Source organism: Cupressus sempervirens, chromosome 10, assembly GCF_028749045.1.
Source record: "Cupressus sempervirens isolate cs-2001-9-10 chromosome 10, ASM2874904v1, whole genome shotgun sequence".
Lineage (NCBI taxonomy): Eukaryota > Viridiplantae > Streptophyta > Pinopsida > Cupressales > Cupressaceae > Cupressus > Cupressus sempervirens.
Window position 1 is genome coordinate 120,498,792 of NC_143127.1, and position 19,465 is coordinate 120,518,256.

At 35.5% G+C, this 19,465-nt stretch overlaps 1 protein-coding gene across 1 annotated transcript; it reads right to left on the bottom strand.

The window, feature by feature from the left end:
• Positions 1-2,955: 2,955 nt before the first annotated feature.
• On the bottom strand, positions 2,956-3,556 carry LOC149532890 (histone H3.2). Its single transcript, XM_089805675.1, has one exon. The coding sequence runs from the start codon at positions 3,504-3,506 to the stop codon at positions 3,096-3,098; it is 411 nt and encodes a 136-aa protein (XP_089661801.1). The 5' UTR covers positions 3,507-3,556; the 3' UTR covers positions 2,956-3,095.
• Positions 3,557-19,465: the final 15,909 nt, after the last annotated feature.

Below are 19,465 nucleotides of genomic sequence, written 5' to 3' on the forward strand. Positions count from 1 at the left end.
GTTTAATGTATGAATTATTGAAAAGATTGGATGGATACATATGTTATCATCATTGTCAATCAATAGTAATTTATATGCAAAAAGGGGAAAGAAAGAAAAAATTATATAAGAAATATTATGTGCAAAGGGTAGACCATAGACATTCTCATTCTCCCTTTGACTTCTCAATGCCCCATTCTACATTATCATCTACAACCTTTTATATGCAAAAAAAGGAGCAAAACAATGTGTAACAAAAATTATGGGTGGATGAAATTGAAAACTCTCTCATTCTTCATTTGTCTTCTCGACATCCTATTTTACATCATCCACATGGAAAATTTTGGGTAAAGTGAATAGAAAATGGCATTTCAAAGCAAAAATTAAAGAATTTAATATCCCCCACTAACCAAGTCCAACCATTTCCCAACAATAAAAAAAAGGGGGATCTCCACACAACAATTGAAATTATCATTACCCTCTAAAAAATTGTTCCAATAAAACTCCAAACACTACAAGGTCTTCTCAAATTCCCCTAATTCTTTCCTTGGAATTACAATTTGAACAAACAAATCCTCCTATCGTGCAAATTTGCAATAAGACATTTGAGAAAGAAACTTAATGTCCTCATGATAAGATATACATTTTAGTCTTCTATACAAATGTTTATCTCCTTTATTCTTGAACTAACCTATCCTAGCCCTTTAAATCCTTAATATGAGGGCTTACATGTAGCCTTAAAAGGGCACCAACATCAATATATCTCCCCTTTATCATCTTTTCTATTTTACAATATTTGTATGACTTGAGACAATAAACAATGGTGACACACCAACATAACTTAATATCATTCCAAGGTTTTCAATGTTACAACTTGCATGTAGCCTAAGAGGGGCACCAACATCAATACATCTACTATATCACACATTCCATTGGAACACTTAATTTAACAAATAAATAATATAACAATTTTCATAACTATATGAGTTATTTGTTTTTTACCAAATTAGCTAACAATAATTTTACGGTAGGGGAAAAACATAGAAAAGTATATTTGTATTCAACCACATCAATATCTTAAAAATACATTATAAGAAATTTATATATATAGATATAAATATAGGGAGATAGCTATACATAAAGATATAGATAGAATGAAATATACAAAGCAATTCAAGGGATATACAAAGAGAAATAGAGATGTATATACAAAGTAGAAGAGATTGAGTGAATGAGATGGGGAGGGAATGATATAGATATTGATATGTAGAAAGAAGACATATAAGAGAATTAAATAATATAAAGCAGCAAAGATTAAGTGTATGAGGGAGCAAGGATGAAATGACCTAAATAGATAGAGGTGCAAAGAAAATAGAGTGATAAAAAAAGATAGAGATATGTATACAAAGCTATAGAGATATGAGTAAAAAAGCAAGAAAAGTATAAAGAAAGATAGAGAGATAAAAAATAAGGTATAAAGAAGCATTTAGAACAAGAAAGAGTTGGAGAGAGGTAAATAGAGTTCTTCACAAAAAATGCAATTATTGTTAGTCCCTGCCTTTTAAAAGGCAGAGACTATTGTTTTCATTGGAATTATAAACAATTAATCCTCCTTCCAAACTTTGAATAAAATAAAATATCTGTGGTTGACAGTGTTTAATATTGTGATGTGAATATCAAAATTTAACTATGTGATTTTGAGTCAAACTCAATGACTCATGTTTCATGAGTAGTGATTCAACATGAATCCATCTCTCATGAGAATAAATGGAACACTTAACACTCATTGGATCTAGGTGATGCTCACAGGGGCTTTCTAATAAATGGTTCATAAGGCACAACACTTGGTGAAAGTTTTGCAAATGGGGTTGCAAGCTTTGGGTTTAACTATGGAAGAAACTCCGTAGTTAAGCATGCTCAAGCTGGAGTAGTACTGGGATGGGTGACCTCCCGAGAAGTCCCAATGCTTCACCCCTATGAGCATCACTTAGATCCAATGAGTGCTAAGTGTTCCATTTATTCTCATGAGAGATGGATTCATGTTGAATCACTACTCATGAAACATGAGTCATCAAGTTTGATTCAAAATCACACAGTTAAATCCTGATATTCACATCACAATTTGACTAGATGTGGAAATCATCTCCTACTTATCAATTGATGAGCTTAAGGGGCTTTCTAATGCATGGTTCATAAGGCACAACACTTGGTGAAAGTTTTGTAAATGGGGTTGCAAGCTTTGGGTTTAACTGTGGAGGAAACTCCATAGTTAAGCACACTCAAGCTGGAGTAATACTGGGATGGGTGACCTCCCAAGAAGTCCCAATGCTTCACCCCTATGAGCATCACCTAGATCCAATGAGTGCTAAGTGTTCCATTTATTCTCATGAGAGATGGATTCATGTTGAATCACTACTCATGAAACATAAGTCATCAAGTTTGACTCAAAATCACACAATTAAATCTTGATATTCACATCACAATTTGACTAGCTCTGAAAATCATCTCCTACTTATCAAGTGTTTAATATTTCTATTTTTGACATCATTATGAATTTTTCTATTTTCCTATTGGTGCATTCTATTTTGCAAATGTTCTAATTAGTTTTCTGAGAAAGAAAAATCTAAAAATCAAAAGCTAGAACTTTTCAAAAAAAATCACACAATTCGTCCATAGTCAAGTCTATTCGTCTATAGTTAAATCTAATGATCATAGTTAAGTCTATTCGTCCATACAACAATATCAGACAGCTAAGTCTGGACGAATTGAAATGGGATACAACACAAAAGTTTTTGAGAATTCTAAACCAAAAACAAAAACAAAATCAGGAACAGAGCAAACATGTTGAAGCCAAAACACACCGCAAGCTTTAAAGCATGCATACATTCCACAGATTGACAAACCGTGGATATTTTCAAAGAGTTTTTACAACATACCTGAGCTTAAGAATGTTGTTTGAACCAGTGTGACAATCCCTGCTCGAACAATTAAAAATATCCATGCATTTCCAGAGAATTTTACATCTACAGTAAGAGATGGGAAGAACAAAACCCTAGAACAGGATGGTGGTGTGAAAACACACCGTTAAGAAAACAAAAACAAAATGAGAGGGAAAACTAAGCCCTTTCGCCACGGATCCGACGAGCGAGCTGAATATCTTTAGGCATGATTGTAACCCTCTTTGCGTGAATAGCGCAAAGATTAGTGTCCTCGAACAATCCAACCAGATACGCCTCAGATGCCTCCTGCAGAGCAGCCACGGCAGAGCTCTGGAACCTCAGATCCGTCTTGAAATCCTGAGCAATTTCCCTGACGAGGCGTTGGAAAGGGAGCTTCCTGATGAGAAGCTCGGTGCTCTTCTGGTATTTGCGGATCTCACGAAGGGCAACAGTGCCGGGCCTGAATCTGTGCGGCTTCTTCACTCCTCCTGTTGCCGGCGCAGATTTCCTTGCAGCCTTTGTTGCCAGCTGCTTGCGAGGAGCCTTTCCTCCTGTCGATTTCCTTGCAGTCTGCTTGGTACGAGCCATCTTTTCAACTACCTTCACTACCGCTTTGCTACAATTGATAGAACGATACTCTCTCCTTCACTCACCAGTGCTGTTTTATAGCATACTCTTTCAAATTTCGTTTGAAGGCGCCAATGCGTCCTCGCCGTTGAATTTATCTTCCTTATCCACGGCTCACAACCGTTCGTCTTCCCCGCTCACACGGATCGCAAGCCGTGGACGCCTTATATCTATACCTGTTGCATAAAAACACAAATCCCGTCTAAATTATAATTATTCTACTAATCAAAACAAATATTGTGTTTTAGATAAGTTGGGTACAACTCGACTTTCTCACATATGTAATATTTACGTGTCAAACCTATAGTTTCTTGGTGCATCAATATAATGCAAAATAAAATATTGGTTTTAAAATTATGGATATCAGTTTCATTTCTTATAGATTTTATGTTAAAAAAATTAAACAATAAATTATACGATATTATAAGCAAGAGTTTATAATATAACAATAAGTTGTGAGCCTTTCATTTAAGAATTTTTCAGTTCGAGTCAACTTGAACTTGACATGTAATAATAATTAATCTCAACAAATAATAATAAATAACTTAGGCTAAATGTACACAATACGACTTGGACCCAGAACCGCCTACTATATCAATCATTTTATCACGTCACTTGCACTTAAGTAGTAAATAGCCCCCTTTTGGCAAGAGCCTACAACATAATGGTAAATTGTGAGCCTCTCATATGGGAGGTCTTGGGTTCGAATCTACTCAATATTAACACATAATAATAATAAATAAGCTAGGCCTGGACTGTTTACCTATCAAAAAAAAAAGTAAATAGCCCCCTTTATTTTAGAAATATGCATTTGTCCAAACTCAATGCATATTAAAAATAGCTCATTTGCTAACTCTTAGTCATTCACCAAACTGAATGTGTTAATACTAATGATTTGTCGTAACACAGTGCATTAGTGTGGAGTTTAACATATTGACATCCATGATTGGGTTAACTCTAGAGGGGAGACCATCTTAATGTGACATAGAGATTTGAACTTGTTTTCTTTGCATATGAGCTTTGCCTCGTTCACTATCACAGTTGAGCCCTTTTGGTATTAAGGGTGTGATATTGAGGTTCTACGAATATAAGAATTGAAAAGCTATTGATCATGCAAAATCTTAGATGATGATTATTGATGCAACTAGCAAATAACTCCATAACACGAACCAAAAACAAACTACAATAACCTAACACCTCTAAACAAGTGATAAAACTTTACTTTCTTTGTTACACTACTCAAAATTCTAATTTCCTACATGACAATTTTACTACAATAATCAACATTCCAAGTTCTTATGTAGCATTATTAATTACAAACAATTAATAAACTGTGATTTCTAGATGGCAATAGTCTAGTGGTCTATGACCAAGAAAGATCATATTTCAATCTTATTCTACAATAATTTATTTGGAAAATTATTTAAATTTGACTGTCATCATCTTGATTCTAAGCATTTAATTGGCTAACAATCTAATCCATAATTGTAGGGTTTCTAACCTCAAAATAAATAAATAAATCTCTCTAATTCATACTAATCTTCAAGGCAAAAGGGTAGCCAAGAAAAAGTCAATGTTCATAATTAATCACAGACCCTAAGTTGCACCAAACATGAATAGGACAAACAATTGCTCATAAAAGGACTATAATTAAAGATATGGAAATAACAGTGAACTCTCTCAATTGGATTATATGTAACATATCAATAGGGAATGAAATCAAAAGCTTGTAGACAATGTCAACAACAACAAAAATACTAACAAATCATATAAACTCACTTGGTTTACTTCACGGTAATGCTCGAAGCCAATGCAAAATTATTCATCCACTATTAAACTAACTTTCAATGTCACATCAAGTATTGGATTTGAACTACTACAAGAAACCTACCATTGGAAAAAAAAATAAAAAAAACTCAATAATTGAAAAATAAAATTGCTACCTTGCTTCCATAGTCCACGACATAGTCAACGATAGAACACAACTTTACACTTATCTATCTCAATTCTACACAAACTTCATTGGCACCTATTCTCTATAATCTATGAATAAAAGCTTAGAAAATGACTATGCACAATCAATGTTTATTAACTCATGCACCTAATCCTATATTATTTGTATAACTTCTGCAAACTCACAAAATTATATCCAATAACGATATTACATTTTACTATTGGAAGAAAGTTGACAGAAAAATTTGACTTCATATTTATGACGGACATTAAAAATATGTTGTACAGATAAAATTAAAAGTGAAATTTATAGCAATAAAGCGGGTAAGGGCACAAAGTTATGCTACCAAAAAAGGTGCCACATTATTTTTTGACCCATCTAAAGCATAGCACAATCAAACTATAGTGTGATCATGCTATGCTTTGGATGCCATGAGCCTTTGTCTCATGAGATTAAAGATATAATGTGATCGCGTTTTTTAAAAAAAATGCAAAACCTGTGGTCATTTCCTCATTTTCACTTTCTTAAACTTTTTTTCCCCTCTTTCTTGCTTTCGACAGTGTGAACATGCAACAAGGTGCCAAAAACAAGTTCAGATCACTACAAAATGCCTCCACGTCAATGCCAATCAAAATCTAGTGGAAGAAGTAAAACATTTTTTTTGATAAATTTTATGTTTTTTTTTAAATGTTTTCAATCAATTTAGTTTATGTTTGGTAAATTTTTTTAATTGCATTGTTTATTTGTCAAGTAATGTGCAAAATCCTCCACCTAATCCTCTAGAAAACCCATCACCCAATCCACCACAAAACCCTCAACCATATGATCCAAAACAACCACAAAACCCTTCAAATGAAAAATGAGAACCTCAACTACCTCGGGCAACCAAAAGACCTCCTCCTGGCACCCAATAAAATATATTAAATAAAATTGAAAGAGGGAGAACTAAATTATAAATTTTGGTCAAGAGGCTCAAAATTTTGATTAAAATTATTCCTGGTAGGACACGATCACTTCAGTCCATTTTGACCCTTGTAGCCTCAGTTAGTGGGCAACTAAATGTATGACACAATGAGAGAGAGGGGTACATAACAATATTTTGCTAATAAATCATCCTAAGAATATGTGAAAAAGAAATAAAATACAAAAGACTATATATGTTTCTTGTTTAAAAAGCTAGGAGAATAGAACACCTCAGAACTACAACGAAGAGGTTTCCCATTCATTGGTGTATTAATGATGATATAAAAAAAAGTTTTAGAAAATATGGTGGATGGTATTTGATGACCCTCCCAGTAATAATCAAGAGGTTCCTATTTATTTTCTTAAGAAAATTATATTGTGAGTTTATCCTCGGAGGGATCCCTAATTATTTTGATGTGCTAGATTCTTAGGGTAGAGGTGGCAAGTTATCATTTGAGAAGTAGGGGCATATCATGACTCTAATGCACACGGGGCACCTTTTGGCAAGCCCCAGGTTGAGCATGTTATTATTCTTTCTATTGTGAAGGAATGTGTAGATGTCGACACACTAGGCACTATTGTAAATATTTGCCTTTGGGAAAAATCACCCAAAGATCAAGGAACTCAAGCACAAGCACAAGAATAGACCAAAGTATGATCAAAATAACAATATCAACTGAATTGATGTAATGTCTTGTACATACACACTAGGAGTGCTTGTATATAAAGGCCTTCAGAATGCTTCTAGAATGTCTAGAAGGCAACACGCTGATAAGTCTTACAACAAAGCACATGTCCACCAAGTGTGGATTATCCTCCATTCAGTTTAGGAGTTAGTGCGATGATGAGGGGATAAGCCTACAAAGGTGTGGCGCATAAAATTATGTTGTAAACACCATGTGCTTAATTAGGAGTGCAAAAAACTATATTGTCTACATGACAACTCAGTTAGTTATGCAAACTCCAGTGCTGTAGACACCATGTGCTAAATTAGAGTTTCTTACTCCAGTGTTGTCAACATGACAACTCATAAAAGTACACAAAATCCTAAGTGCCAACCTAAGTGATAATAAAATAATGCATTGACCTAAGTAAACTTAAGTAAAGTGTAATAAGTAAATACTTATTTACACCAACACCCGCCTTAAATGCAACTTAGGGGAATGCACTTGAGCTTATGAAAGCTAGGATGAAAATGCAAGATGGGTCTTGGCTACTAGGCCATGTTAGGTACCCATGCACAAAATGCAATGCAATCTCTCATAAAGCGGAGAAAGAGGGAAAGCCTCATGGGAAAAACCCTCTCCCAAAAAGAGAGATGAAAAAATGAGATGCATGGATGGATGGAGTAATCAAGACCCCCCTATTACGACATACATCTAGTATAAACAATATAGAAGTATGAGAAGAACACAATCCCAAAAGAAGAAAAGGTCCCCCCCACAAGAGAGAAGAAGAAGAAAGGAGACAAGGTAGTTCCCCCCCCCCCCAAAAAAAATGTCGAATGTCAATCAGTGATAGCTACTCCAATGTAGAAGTTGATCCATGACTGCTAACTAATGTTCCTCCCCTTTGGAAGAAACAATATCATAGGTACAAATGAGACGCTTTCCCAATGTGTAGAAAGAATCTCGAAGATGAATGGAGTCTTTGAAACCTACTCAATTGTCCCTATGTTGATATTGACTATTTCCCCTTCCAATACTACTAAAAAGAATAGTGTTGAATCTAGCAAGGATGGATGTAGAATATAGTCCAAAGAACCATGGGTCTCCTCAAATGATAAAGAGACCTACTACAACTGTTTTACACAAGGATCCACAATCATATCAACTTGGAAAGATTGATCATGTAGAGAATGGACAGGAGGGTTAGAGTGGGCCCTCGCAACAACTAAAGAAGGATCGTCGTCATCAAAGAGAAGATGTATATCGTCAATGATGTCTCCCAAATCTACTATGTATGACTCCATAAACAAACCTGAAATATCTGTCAAGAATCATCCCCTGATGTTGGAGCTAGAAGACTAGGTGTACCCTGTTGTGTTGGACCTATCACTATGGTAATCTATGCATGTGGAATGTGCTAATGCTATGACGTCGTGTTGTATCTGTCAATAGGACCCCACATATCTAAATTTGTTGAATCATTATCACTACTACCATTATCAGTTTCCATAATGTATGAAGTGTGGAGAGGATTAGAGGATAAGCTGGGTGAACTTTCCCCAAAGTGAACATTCCTCTCTATGAAAATCTCACAAGTCTCGGGATCCATAAGTCTATACTCCTTAAAACTGTCTTCGTATCTGATGAAATTACAAGGCCTTGGTGGTGGTGCCTTGCATTCCTTGGAAGATATGTTTTCCCATGCTGGACAACCAGAGACTCTGAAGTGTTTCACAACTAGTTTTCTACCGCACCATGCCTCGAAAGGAGTTTTTCCATCAAAGACATAATGAGGAGACCTATTAAGTATGTGATTGGCACTTCTTATAGCTTCAACTTCAAGTGATAAATCAAGAGACTTGGCTTGAATTATGCAACTTTCCATAGACTTAAGAGTTTTAATCCTCATTTCTGCAATACTTGTCTTGTGTAGACTGAATGTTACTAGATTTTGAAGATCAATGCCCTCAAGTTTACAAAAGTCTCTAAGTCTTTAGTTCATATATCTGCTTTTAGTGTCCATACAAAGAACCTTGACCACTTTTCATGATTTCTTTTCAACATGACTCTTGAAGGTTAGAAACTTATCAAACACTTCATTCTTGTGATTAAGAAAGTAGACCCATGTGTAGCATGAAAAGTCATCAATGAAAGTGAGGATGCAATGACCCTTGCTAACTGATGTCACTACAAAAGGACCTACTAGAACCATGTGAACCAACTGAAGAACAATAGAAGCTCTTGAAGACTTCCCTTTATCAAACTTCTCCTCTAGATGCATATTCGCTGAACAAGTTGAACATTGACCCTTAGAAAAGTTGATTGTAGGCAGACCTTTGACCATGTCGTTAAAGAAAAGTTGATGAAGATAGTGAAAGTCAAGATGTCCATACCGCTCATGCCATAATTTGATTTGCGAATGAGATTGAGTCAACAAGGCATGTGAAGGAGACTTAGGCACAAAGTGGGAGAAAGAATAAAGCCTTTTGTGATGATTGACTTTCCCACTGCAATCAATGAATCATCTTTGGGATTTCGCACCATTACTAAATCAAGAAGGAACTCAACTTTATTGACATCTCCATAGTGAGTGATTTGGTAGATTGAGAGGAGATTAGAGCCAAGGTTGGAAACATAGAGAACTTCTTTGAACTCTCCATTTTCCATCTCCACTTGTCCTTTCCCTTCAACTTTCATTTTTGTATCATCCCTGACAAAGATGTGTGGTACCTTAGACTGCTTCAATGAAGAAAAGTCTCCTTTTGAAGAACCCATATGATAGGAGGCACCTGAGTCAAGAATCCATTCCTCTAAAGAACTTGAATTTTCCACAAGTGCTTGCCCTTTTCCCTTTGAAATGGGTGGAGTTGAATCCTTGGAAGCATTTGGCACATTGATTTTGTTCTTCTTGAGTAGGTTTTCCAACTCATCGGTTCTCTTAGTCTTGCAATGATGCTCATCATGATTCAGTTTCTTGCAATATGCACAAAAAAGTTTTCCCTTCTTTTCATTGTTTCCATTCTTGTTGGAAGAAGAATTGCCTTGCTATGAGGAGGTAGATTGTTGTGTCTGTAATTGTGATTTATTCTTCCACTGCTTCTTCTTGCTATTGGTATAACTTTTGCCACTTTAATTTGATTGGTTCTCATTAGTAGCCACCAATGCTCTGGTCTTTGATGACTTGAGAATTCCCATATGTATCAACTTGGCTTGTTCCTATTAGAAATGCTTTAGAATAACTGGGAGGTGAATCAATTATTCAAGGTCCATATGTTCTAATCAAACTTTTCATCATGTAAAGTGTGCCCATTTAACTTATTCATTCATCTGAGCTTAAACATTCCTATTCAACAAGTTACTGTAAATCAACGTGCAAGCATAACACATTAAAAAATCAACACATAACACAGTAATTTACGTGGAAACCCAATTTGGAAAAAACCACCAGTAACATGCTACTCAATTCTCACTCTTTTAAAGTGATGCGCTGTGAAAGGTCTATCTTGTTAAAGCTTACAACACATTGTTAAATGTGACCTGGTTAGTAGTGGGCTTGGTTAGAGGACTTTAGAACATTCACTTGGAATGCCACCCTATTAAAGGATTTACAAATGGCTATTAAACCAACCTAAGTCCATAGGATTTTCTTCTACCCTAACTGGTACAATTGCTAGAGAGAAACAATAAGGGATTTTGACCTTATTACAATTCACAACTTATCTTGTAGGTCTCATATCATTATTCAACTCATGACATTGTTTGGCTTTTAGTCTTTGTAACTCTCTACAGCTTTCCCTCCTTCTCTTTATAGCTTGCCCTCCTTTCAAGCTTTTTCTCCTTGAGTCTTCATGCTCAATGTACCAGTGCAATCATCTCTCTCTGACCACTTATTGAAGTAGAGTATCAGTGCTATGTTCTTCCTTCTCCTAGGTGTCTTCTCCTTGACACCCTTCTAACCACTTTGCAATTTGGCACACTAGTAGCTCTTGCTTCTTGGTCAGTGACTTCTTAAATAGAAGTCTGGAATTCCTTTTCTCACTTGATTCTTCCCTCCTTTAATTTCAATTTGTATGGTTTAGGTAGGATTCATTGAGTCTAACCCATATTTTGTTTCTTCTAGAAACATCAAGAAGAATCCTCTTCAATTTGCTCAAAAATGGTTTACATAGAATTTTGTGCCACCAACTCATCATCCTTATCCTCCAACTGGTTCATAAAATTCAAGGTAACAACTTTGTCGACTTAGATCTGGCAAATCTTTGACATTTCCAATAATGCAGCAGCTTGGCACTATTGAAATTTTGGTACTCAGCACATATTGTGTTACTCGGCACCAACTACATTTTATTGATGCTCAACACCTAATGTGTACTTGGCACACACTACAATTTTTGATGCTTGGCACCTGTTACTTTTCTTGGCACTTGAACTTCACTCGGCACTTGAAGTTCACTCAACACACACTAGATTTTCTATCTACTCGACTCCAACTGAGAATTTTCTCGGCTTAAACTAGCTTGCTCGGCACCCACTGATGAACTTAGTTTAAGCTTTATAGTTAACCTTGTTCTAACTTATACTTCTAATGTTTCTAAGTGTGACCATCCTCTGTATCTTCAAGTGTGTTTCCAATATATCATTTAACCATTGTCTTAACTAATCCTTGTACTTCATTACAAAACCACAACTCAACCTTTTCCTTAGGTGCTTTTGTTACATCTTGTTGATCAAATCTTATTCATAAATTAACTAAGTGATAGTACTTGGATCTTATAAGCAATTGTCATTCCTACAAATAACAGGTTTGACATCAATGACAAAACAATGATTGAAAACATTCTTTATCAATCAACTTCCTTCTTTGCAACAATCTCCCTCTTTGATCTTCAACAATGATTTTTTGAATCATATTTCCAACAATCTCCCTCTTTGGCATTGATGGAAAACCAAACCGATCAACTATCAGACCAAACTATTTAACCAAGTTATCAAAATGCTAACTAGGTTAGAACAATAAGTCAAATGCCAAAAAGGAAAATTGGATTACACAATTTCTTCCTCTCTACTTCTCCCTCTTAGTTGTTGTATCATTTTTCTTTCCTTTGTTACATTCTCTCCCTCTGTATGCATTGCTCATCTTCTACTATTCTCTATTCTATTCAACTTCTTCATCTTCTCCCTCAACTGTTGATCAGATACTGTTGATTTCTCCCTCTTTGACAATAATGCCAAAGACATGCTATTTCAACATCTTAATATGTAAGTGTAGCTTTTGCAAGTTCTTTCACTTTCTCCCTCTGTCACCTTGCTTGTGACTGACTTGGAACTTCAGCACTTTAATTACTTCAGGAATAATCCTAAAGTAAGTATCATCTGCATCAATGTGTAATATTTCAACAATCAACTCATTTGATGTAGGACAGTCTTTCTTTTACTTCAAGTAGCCTTGGTTAGGGGTATCACCCCTAACTTACCTCTAAGATACTCAAAAGCATCTTTAGGTAGTGCTTTTGTGAAGATGTCAACAATTTGTTCCTTTGAGCTTACATATTCTATCTTCACTTATTTGTCTTCCACCAATTCTCTTACATAGTGATAATTAATTGCAATATGCTTTGTTTTGGCATGCATTATAAGATTATTTGATATGTTGATAGAACTTGTATTATCATAGGCTCGTTTACCTCTTCCTTCATACCTTGTAGCAAATGTTTGATCCATATAATATTAGTCAACTTTGCTTTTTGCTAGTCTAGGTAATCAATCTTCTACCCAAGAAGAGTGCTCCTCCACTAGTGCTTTTTTTGTCATCAATATTACCTCCCCAATTAGCATCAGTGTAGACTTTTAGTTCAAACTTTTCACTTCTCTTGTAGTACAAACCAAAGTCATCAGTTCCTTTTAGGTACCTCAATATTCTTTACTGCCATCAGATGATTTTCTCTTGGATTTGCAAAAAATCTTGCCACTGTTCTAACAGCTAATGTAATGTCTAGTCTACTATGTACAACATACTACAACTTTCCAATCATTGATCTATACATAATCTGATTTAGTTCAGTTGATTCATCATTCTTTGATAACTTATGTCCTATCACCATTGGTGTGTTGACTAGTTTTGAGTCTTCTAATCCAAATGTCTTGAGTATCTCCTTGATGTATTTTGATTGGGTCATAGATATTTCATGCTTTAATTGATGTACTTGCAATTCAACAAAGAATTTGATTTCTCCAAACATTGACATTTCAAACTCATGTTTCATTTGATTAGCAAAATCTTTGCATAGAATGTCTTTTCCTCCAAATATTATATCATCTACAAAGATTTTAGTTATCAAGATATCTTTAACTTATTATGCCTTGATGTACAAGTTGTTGTTATCATCTATTCTCTCGAATCCAATCTTCACAAGATATTTGTGTAGTCTTTCATACCATGCTCTAGGTGCTTTCTTTAGACCATAGAGTACTTTATGCAATTTGAAAACCATATCCTTGTTACTGTCATCAAAAAATCCCTTAAGTTGTTCTACGTAGACTTCCTCTTCTAGTATACCATTTAGAAAAGAAAACTTCACGTCCATTTGCAAACTTTTAAACCTTTGTAGGCAGTATATGCAAGCAGTGTTCTTACTCCTTCCATTCTTGCAATAGGGGCAAATGTTTCCACATAGTCCAATCCTTCTTCTTGTGCATCGCCTTTGCAAACTAGTCTGGCCTTGTTTCTTGTGATCTCACCATTCTCATCAAGTTTGTTTCTAAACACCCATTTGGTACCTATTACATTCTTATCAGCTAGTCTAGGAACTAGGGTCCAAGTTTTATTTTTATCAATCAGATCTATCTCCTCTTTCATAGCTTTATTCCAGTCATCATCTTGTAGTGCATCTTTCACTATTTTGGGCTCAACCTTGCTCAACAAACATGATTCATTTCTTAATCTATTCCTTGTCATTGGTCTGGCATCCTTGTCACTAATGATTTGATCTACAGGGCGATGTCTTCTTACATATCTTGGTTCTGTCCTTTCCATATTTGATCCTTCAACTTCAGATTCATTTTGCTCTTCTTTATTTGGTACTTCATCATTTCTTTCATGTATACTATTTTCAGAGTCAGAATGTTCATTTTCTCCATTCTGCAACTCAGCTTCTGAATGTAGCTCAGCATTCACTAGTTACGACTCAACTGATACTAAAATTTTTTGTTGATTCCCAACTTGATTGGTAGCATTGTCTTCAATAGTCATTCCTTCATAGAAGTACACAAAGGATCTATAATCTACTAATTGCTTGGAATCATCAACTTGGACATCTGCATGCTCATCAATATTTACATTTGCACTCTCCACAATCTTGTTAGTGTTAGTATTCAAACACTTATATGCCTTGCTTCTAGTGGAGTATCCAAGGAATATGCCTTCATCACTTTTTGCATCAAACTTACCATTTCTAGTGTCTTTAAGAATATATTATTTACAACCAAATACTTTGAAATGTTTTACATTAGGTGAGTGACCATACCATAACTCAAAAGGTGTTGCATTTATACCTTTCTTGACTTGAACTCTATTCAGAGTATAAATAGCAGTACTTACAGCTTCTCTCCAATACTTTAGAGCAACATTTTTCTCCATCATCAAGGTTCTTGCACAATCTATAACTAACCTATTCCTTCTCTCAGCAATGTCATTCTGAGATGGAGTTCCTAGTGCTGATGTTTACCTTTTGATACCTTTGTCATTGTAGAATATCTCAAATTATTTTGATGTAAATTCTCCTCCTCTGTCTAATTTTAAGCATTTCAAACTCTTTCCTGTTTCCTTCTCAACTCTAGCCAAATACCACTTAAACATTTGAAATGCATCAAATTTTTGTTTTAAGAACATGGTAGTCGTCATCCTAGAGTAGTCATTTACAAATAGCATTATGTATTTATCTCCTAAGTAGCTTTGCACTTCTATTGGACCACATAAGTGTGTATGGACTAGCTCTAGTACTTCTTTAGAAGTGTATGTTTTGCTTTTGAAATTAGACTTAGTCATCTTCCCTAGTTGACATTGTTTGCACATTGTGTTTTTAGGTTTCTTCAGTTTTGACAACCCCCTAACTTTCTTTTTTTTGCTGATGCTAATCAGATTGTCAAAGTTAACATGACACAGTCTTTTATGCCATAACCACACATCATCAAGTCTAACAACAAGACAGGTTGCATCTTCCATATCTAGGTAAAATAGATTACTTCTAGTTTGTTCATCTTTTCCTATCAGATTTCCATCAGTGTCATAGATTTTGGCAGTTTTGTTTCCAAATTCTGCTTTGCAACCTACATCACCTAACTGTGATACACTCAACAAATAGCAGTTCAATCCTTCAACATAGTATGCATTATTACATGAAATTTTCTCTGTAAGTTTAATAGAACCTTTCCCTTTGATTTGACATGGAGCATCATTTCCAAATCTAACACTATTTCCATCATATTGAGTAAGGGTAATAAACTTACTTTTATCTCCTATCATGTGATGTGAGCATCCACTATCTATGATCCACTTGTCATTCTTGTTCACACAAGTCATCAGTGTTTTTGCTTCATCTTCATCTGATTCATCCTTCATAGCTACATAGACTACTTCATCATCATTCTCATCAAAATCTTCTTCAACAATGTAGCATCTTTTGCCTTTGTCCTTGTAATCTCTGCTACCATCTTCTCTCTTGTTCTTGTACTTGTTTCCTTCTTTATAGTTCTTTTTTTGTGTACACCTTGCAACAATATGACCTACTTCATTACAATTGAAACAAATGATAGGGAACTTACCTTTGAACTTACCTTTGCCTCTGTGGAATCTTCTCACCAGTAGTGCTTCTGATGCAGGAGCATCCAGAGGTATAAGGGCAATCCTGTGTCACCCCAAAAAAAAAAAGTACTTACACTTAGTTTCTGTTCCATCTATTTTCATTTTTGGATACCCATTTGGGTCAAATAAAGGTTCCAACTCTCACAGTTCCACTATCAGTGTTCTAGGTTAGAGTATTTGAGCACCTTGGGATACGTGTAAATGACAAAAAATAGGAGTATGTCATTGAGCCATAATTTTGATGAATTAGAGGGTGTGAATTGGCCGGATGAATGTAATTGTAATTTAGAGCATTCCAAAAAAAGAACCAGGTCAAAAGGCCCCACGGTTTGAAAGTTATTACAGTTTTTTAGTTTTTGGAGACCTCCTAAGAATGCTTCAAAGTCAAGTTAGGGGCATTAAATGACCTCAAACAGGGACAAAAAATGGGGGATGAGAAAAGCTGGTCCATAAGGCTATAGAGCGCTTCAAGAGCTTTTCAAAAATGTAAACAGTTCATCAATCAGAGCTATGGTTCAAAAGTTATGCCTCCCAGAAATTCAATTACCATTTCAAAATTCTTCTAATTTTGTGCCAACTTCTAATGTGACCTCTGGAGCCTTCTATTTGGTCGACGAATGCCAACTAGCACTTTCTAGAATGTATTCCTAATCCTTAACCCTTCGGGGTCTATTTAAGAACATTTCTAGCATTGTAAAAGGCAGTTCAGAGTGGAGTTTGAGAGGAGGTACTAAAAAGAGAAATTATCTCAAGATTTATACTATTGTAAGCCCTTAGGGCATGTTTTGAAGTCTATTTTCTCTATATTGAATGTATTAGCATATTCTCATAGTTAATAAAAATTTTCCCTTTCTTGTTGTGTCCATTTTGTGCTTGGGTTGTGTCCCCATCAGCTTCCAACTATTCCACATCTTCCTCGTTTGTGTTGCTGTCACTAGATACATGTTTTCCTTTTCTACTCTTCTTCCTTGATGTCACCTCCTTAGTGTCTTTTAATGTTAGCTTGGCCTTGAAAGTAGATTCAAGGTTCTCAGGTCTATAGTTGTCAAAGTTGGATAACTCAAATGCAGTAAGTCTTTCCACTATTCCTTCAAAGGTTAGTGTGTTTCCTTGTACACACCTTAGTTATTGGATGGCTGAAACTCTAATAGCATAGATAGGAAGTAGGGTTCTCAATTATTTTCTATTGACAATCTCTTCTTCCAATTGACCACCCAGACTTCTTATTGCACTTACCACTTCTTCCATTCTAGTAGCATATTGAGCAGCATTTTCACCTTCTTCCATTTTCATGTCATCAAACTTTCCTTTGAGGCTTTCTCTCTTTGCTCTCTGGACATTTTGATCTCCTCCATAGATATTTGACAAGGCTTTCCACATCTTGAATGTAGTATCACAACCTTTGATGTCATCAAATTCAACATAACTAAGTGCAGAGGAAATCTCCAACATTGCCTGATTGTGCTCCTTCCTTTTGTTCAAATCATCTATAGAGAGGGGTCTAGTTGGGTCTACATGTTCTGTTCCAATTGAGGTTTTTGCATAATCACCTATTGATCCAAGGTGTAATTTCATCAAACTCTACCATGCAACAAAGTTTTCTTTGTTGAGCTTGGGAACTTCTCTCTTGGACATCTTGATCTTCCTGCTTCTAGTACCTTAAAACTAAATCGACAGATGGCTTTGATACCAATTGTTAGAAATGTTTTTGAATAACTAGGGGGGGGGGGGGGGGGGGGGGGGGGGTGGGGGGTAAATTAGTTATTCAAGGTCCAAATGTCCTAATCAAACTTTTCATCATGTAAAGTGTGCCCATTTAACTTATTCATTCATCCAAGGTTAAACATTCCTATTTAGCATGTTACTGTAAATCAACATGCAAGCATAACACATGAAAAAATTAACACATAATATAATGATTTACGTGGAAACTCAATTTGGAAAAAACCACCAGTAACATGCTACTCAATTTTCACTCGTTTGAAGTGATACCCTATGAAAGGCCTGCCTTGTTAAAGGCTACAACACACTGTTAAATGTGACTTGGTTAAAGGATTTAACCACCATGTTAGAAGTGGGCTTGGTTAGAGGACTTTAGAACATTCACTTCGAATGCCACCTTGTCAAAGGATTTACAAATGGCTATTAAACCAACCTATGTCCATATGATTTTCTTCTACCCTGATTGGTACAATTACTAGAGAGTGACTGATTGGTACAATTACTAGAGAGTGACAGTAAGGGATTTTGACTTGATTACATTTCACAACTTATCTCACAGATCTCAGATCACTATTCAACTCATGACATTGCCTAGCTTTCAGTCTCTACAACTCTTTACAACTTGCCCTCCTTTCAAGCTTTATCTCCTTGAGTCTTCATGCTTAATGTATTAGTGCAATCACCTCTCTTTGACCACTTATCAAAGTAGATTATTTGTGCTCTATTCTTCCTTCTCCTAGATGTCTTCTCCTTTACACCCTTCTAGCCACTTCGCAATTTGGCACACCAGTAGCTCTTGCTTCTTAGTCTATGACTTCTTAAATAGAAGTCTGGAATTCCTTTTCTCACATAGTTCTTCCCTCCTTTAATTTCAATTCATATGGATTAGGTGGGATTCATTGAATCTAACCTATATATTTTTCTTCTTCTAGAAACATCATGAAGAATCCTCTTGAATTCGCTAAAAAATGGTTTGCATAGAATTCTATGCCACCAGCTCATCATCATTATCCTCCAATTGGTTCACAAAATTCAAGGTAACAACTTTGTCAGCTCAGATCTGGTGAATCTTTGACATTTCCAATAATGAAACAACTCGACACTATTGAAAGTCTGGTGCTCGACACATATTGTGTTACTAGACACCAACTACATTTTACTAATGCTCAGCACCTAAAGTTCACTCGACACACACTAGATTTTCTGATGCTCAGCACCTATTACTTTGCTCGGCACTTGAACTTCACTTGACACTTGCAGTTCAGTCAACACACACTAGATTTTCTATTTGCTCAACTCCAACTGAGAATTTGCTTGGCTTAAACTAGCTTGCTCGGCACCCATTGATGAACTTAGTTTAAGTTTTGTAGTTAACCTTGTTCTAACTTATACTTCTAATGTTTCTAAGTGTGACCATCCTCTGTATCTTCAAGTATGTTTACAATACATCATTTAACCATTGTCTTAACTTATCCTTGTACTTCATTACAAAACCATAACTCAACCTTTCCCTTAGGTTCTTTTGTTACATCTTGTTGATCAAATCCTCTTCATCGATCAACTAAGTGATAGTACTTGGATCTTAGAAGCAATTGTCATTCCTACAAATAGCAGGTTTGACCTCAATGACAAACAATGATTGAAAACACTGTTTATCAACCAACTTCCTTCTTTGCAACAATCTCCCTCTTTGATCTTCAACAATGATCTTTTCAATCAGATTTCCAATAATCTCCCTCTTTAGCATTGATGG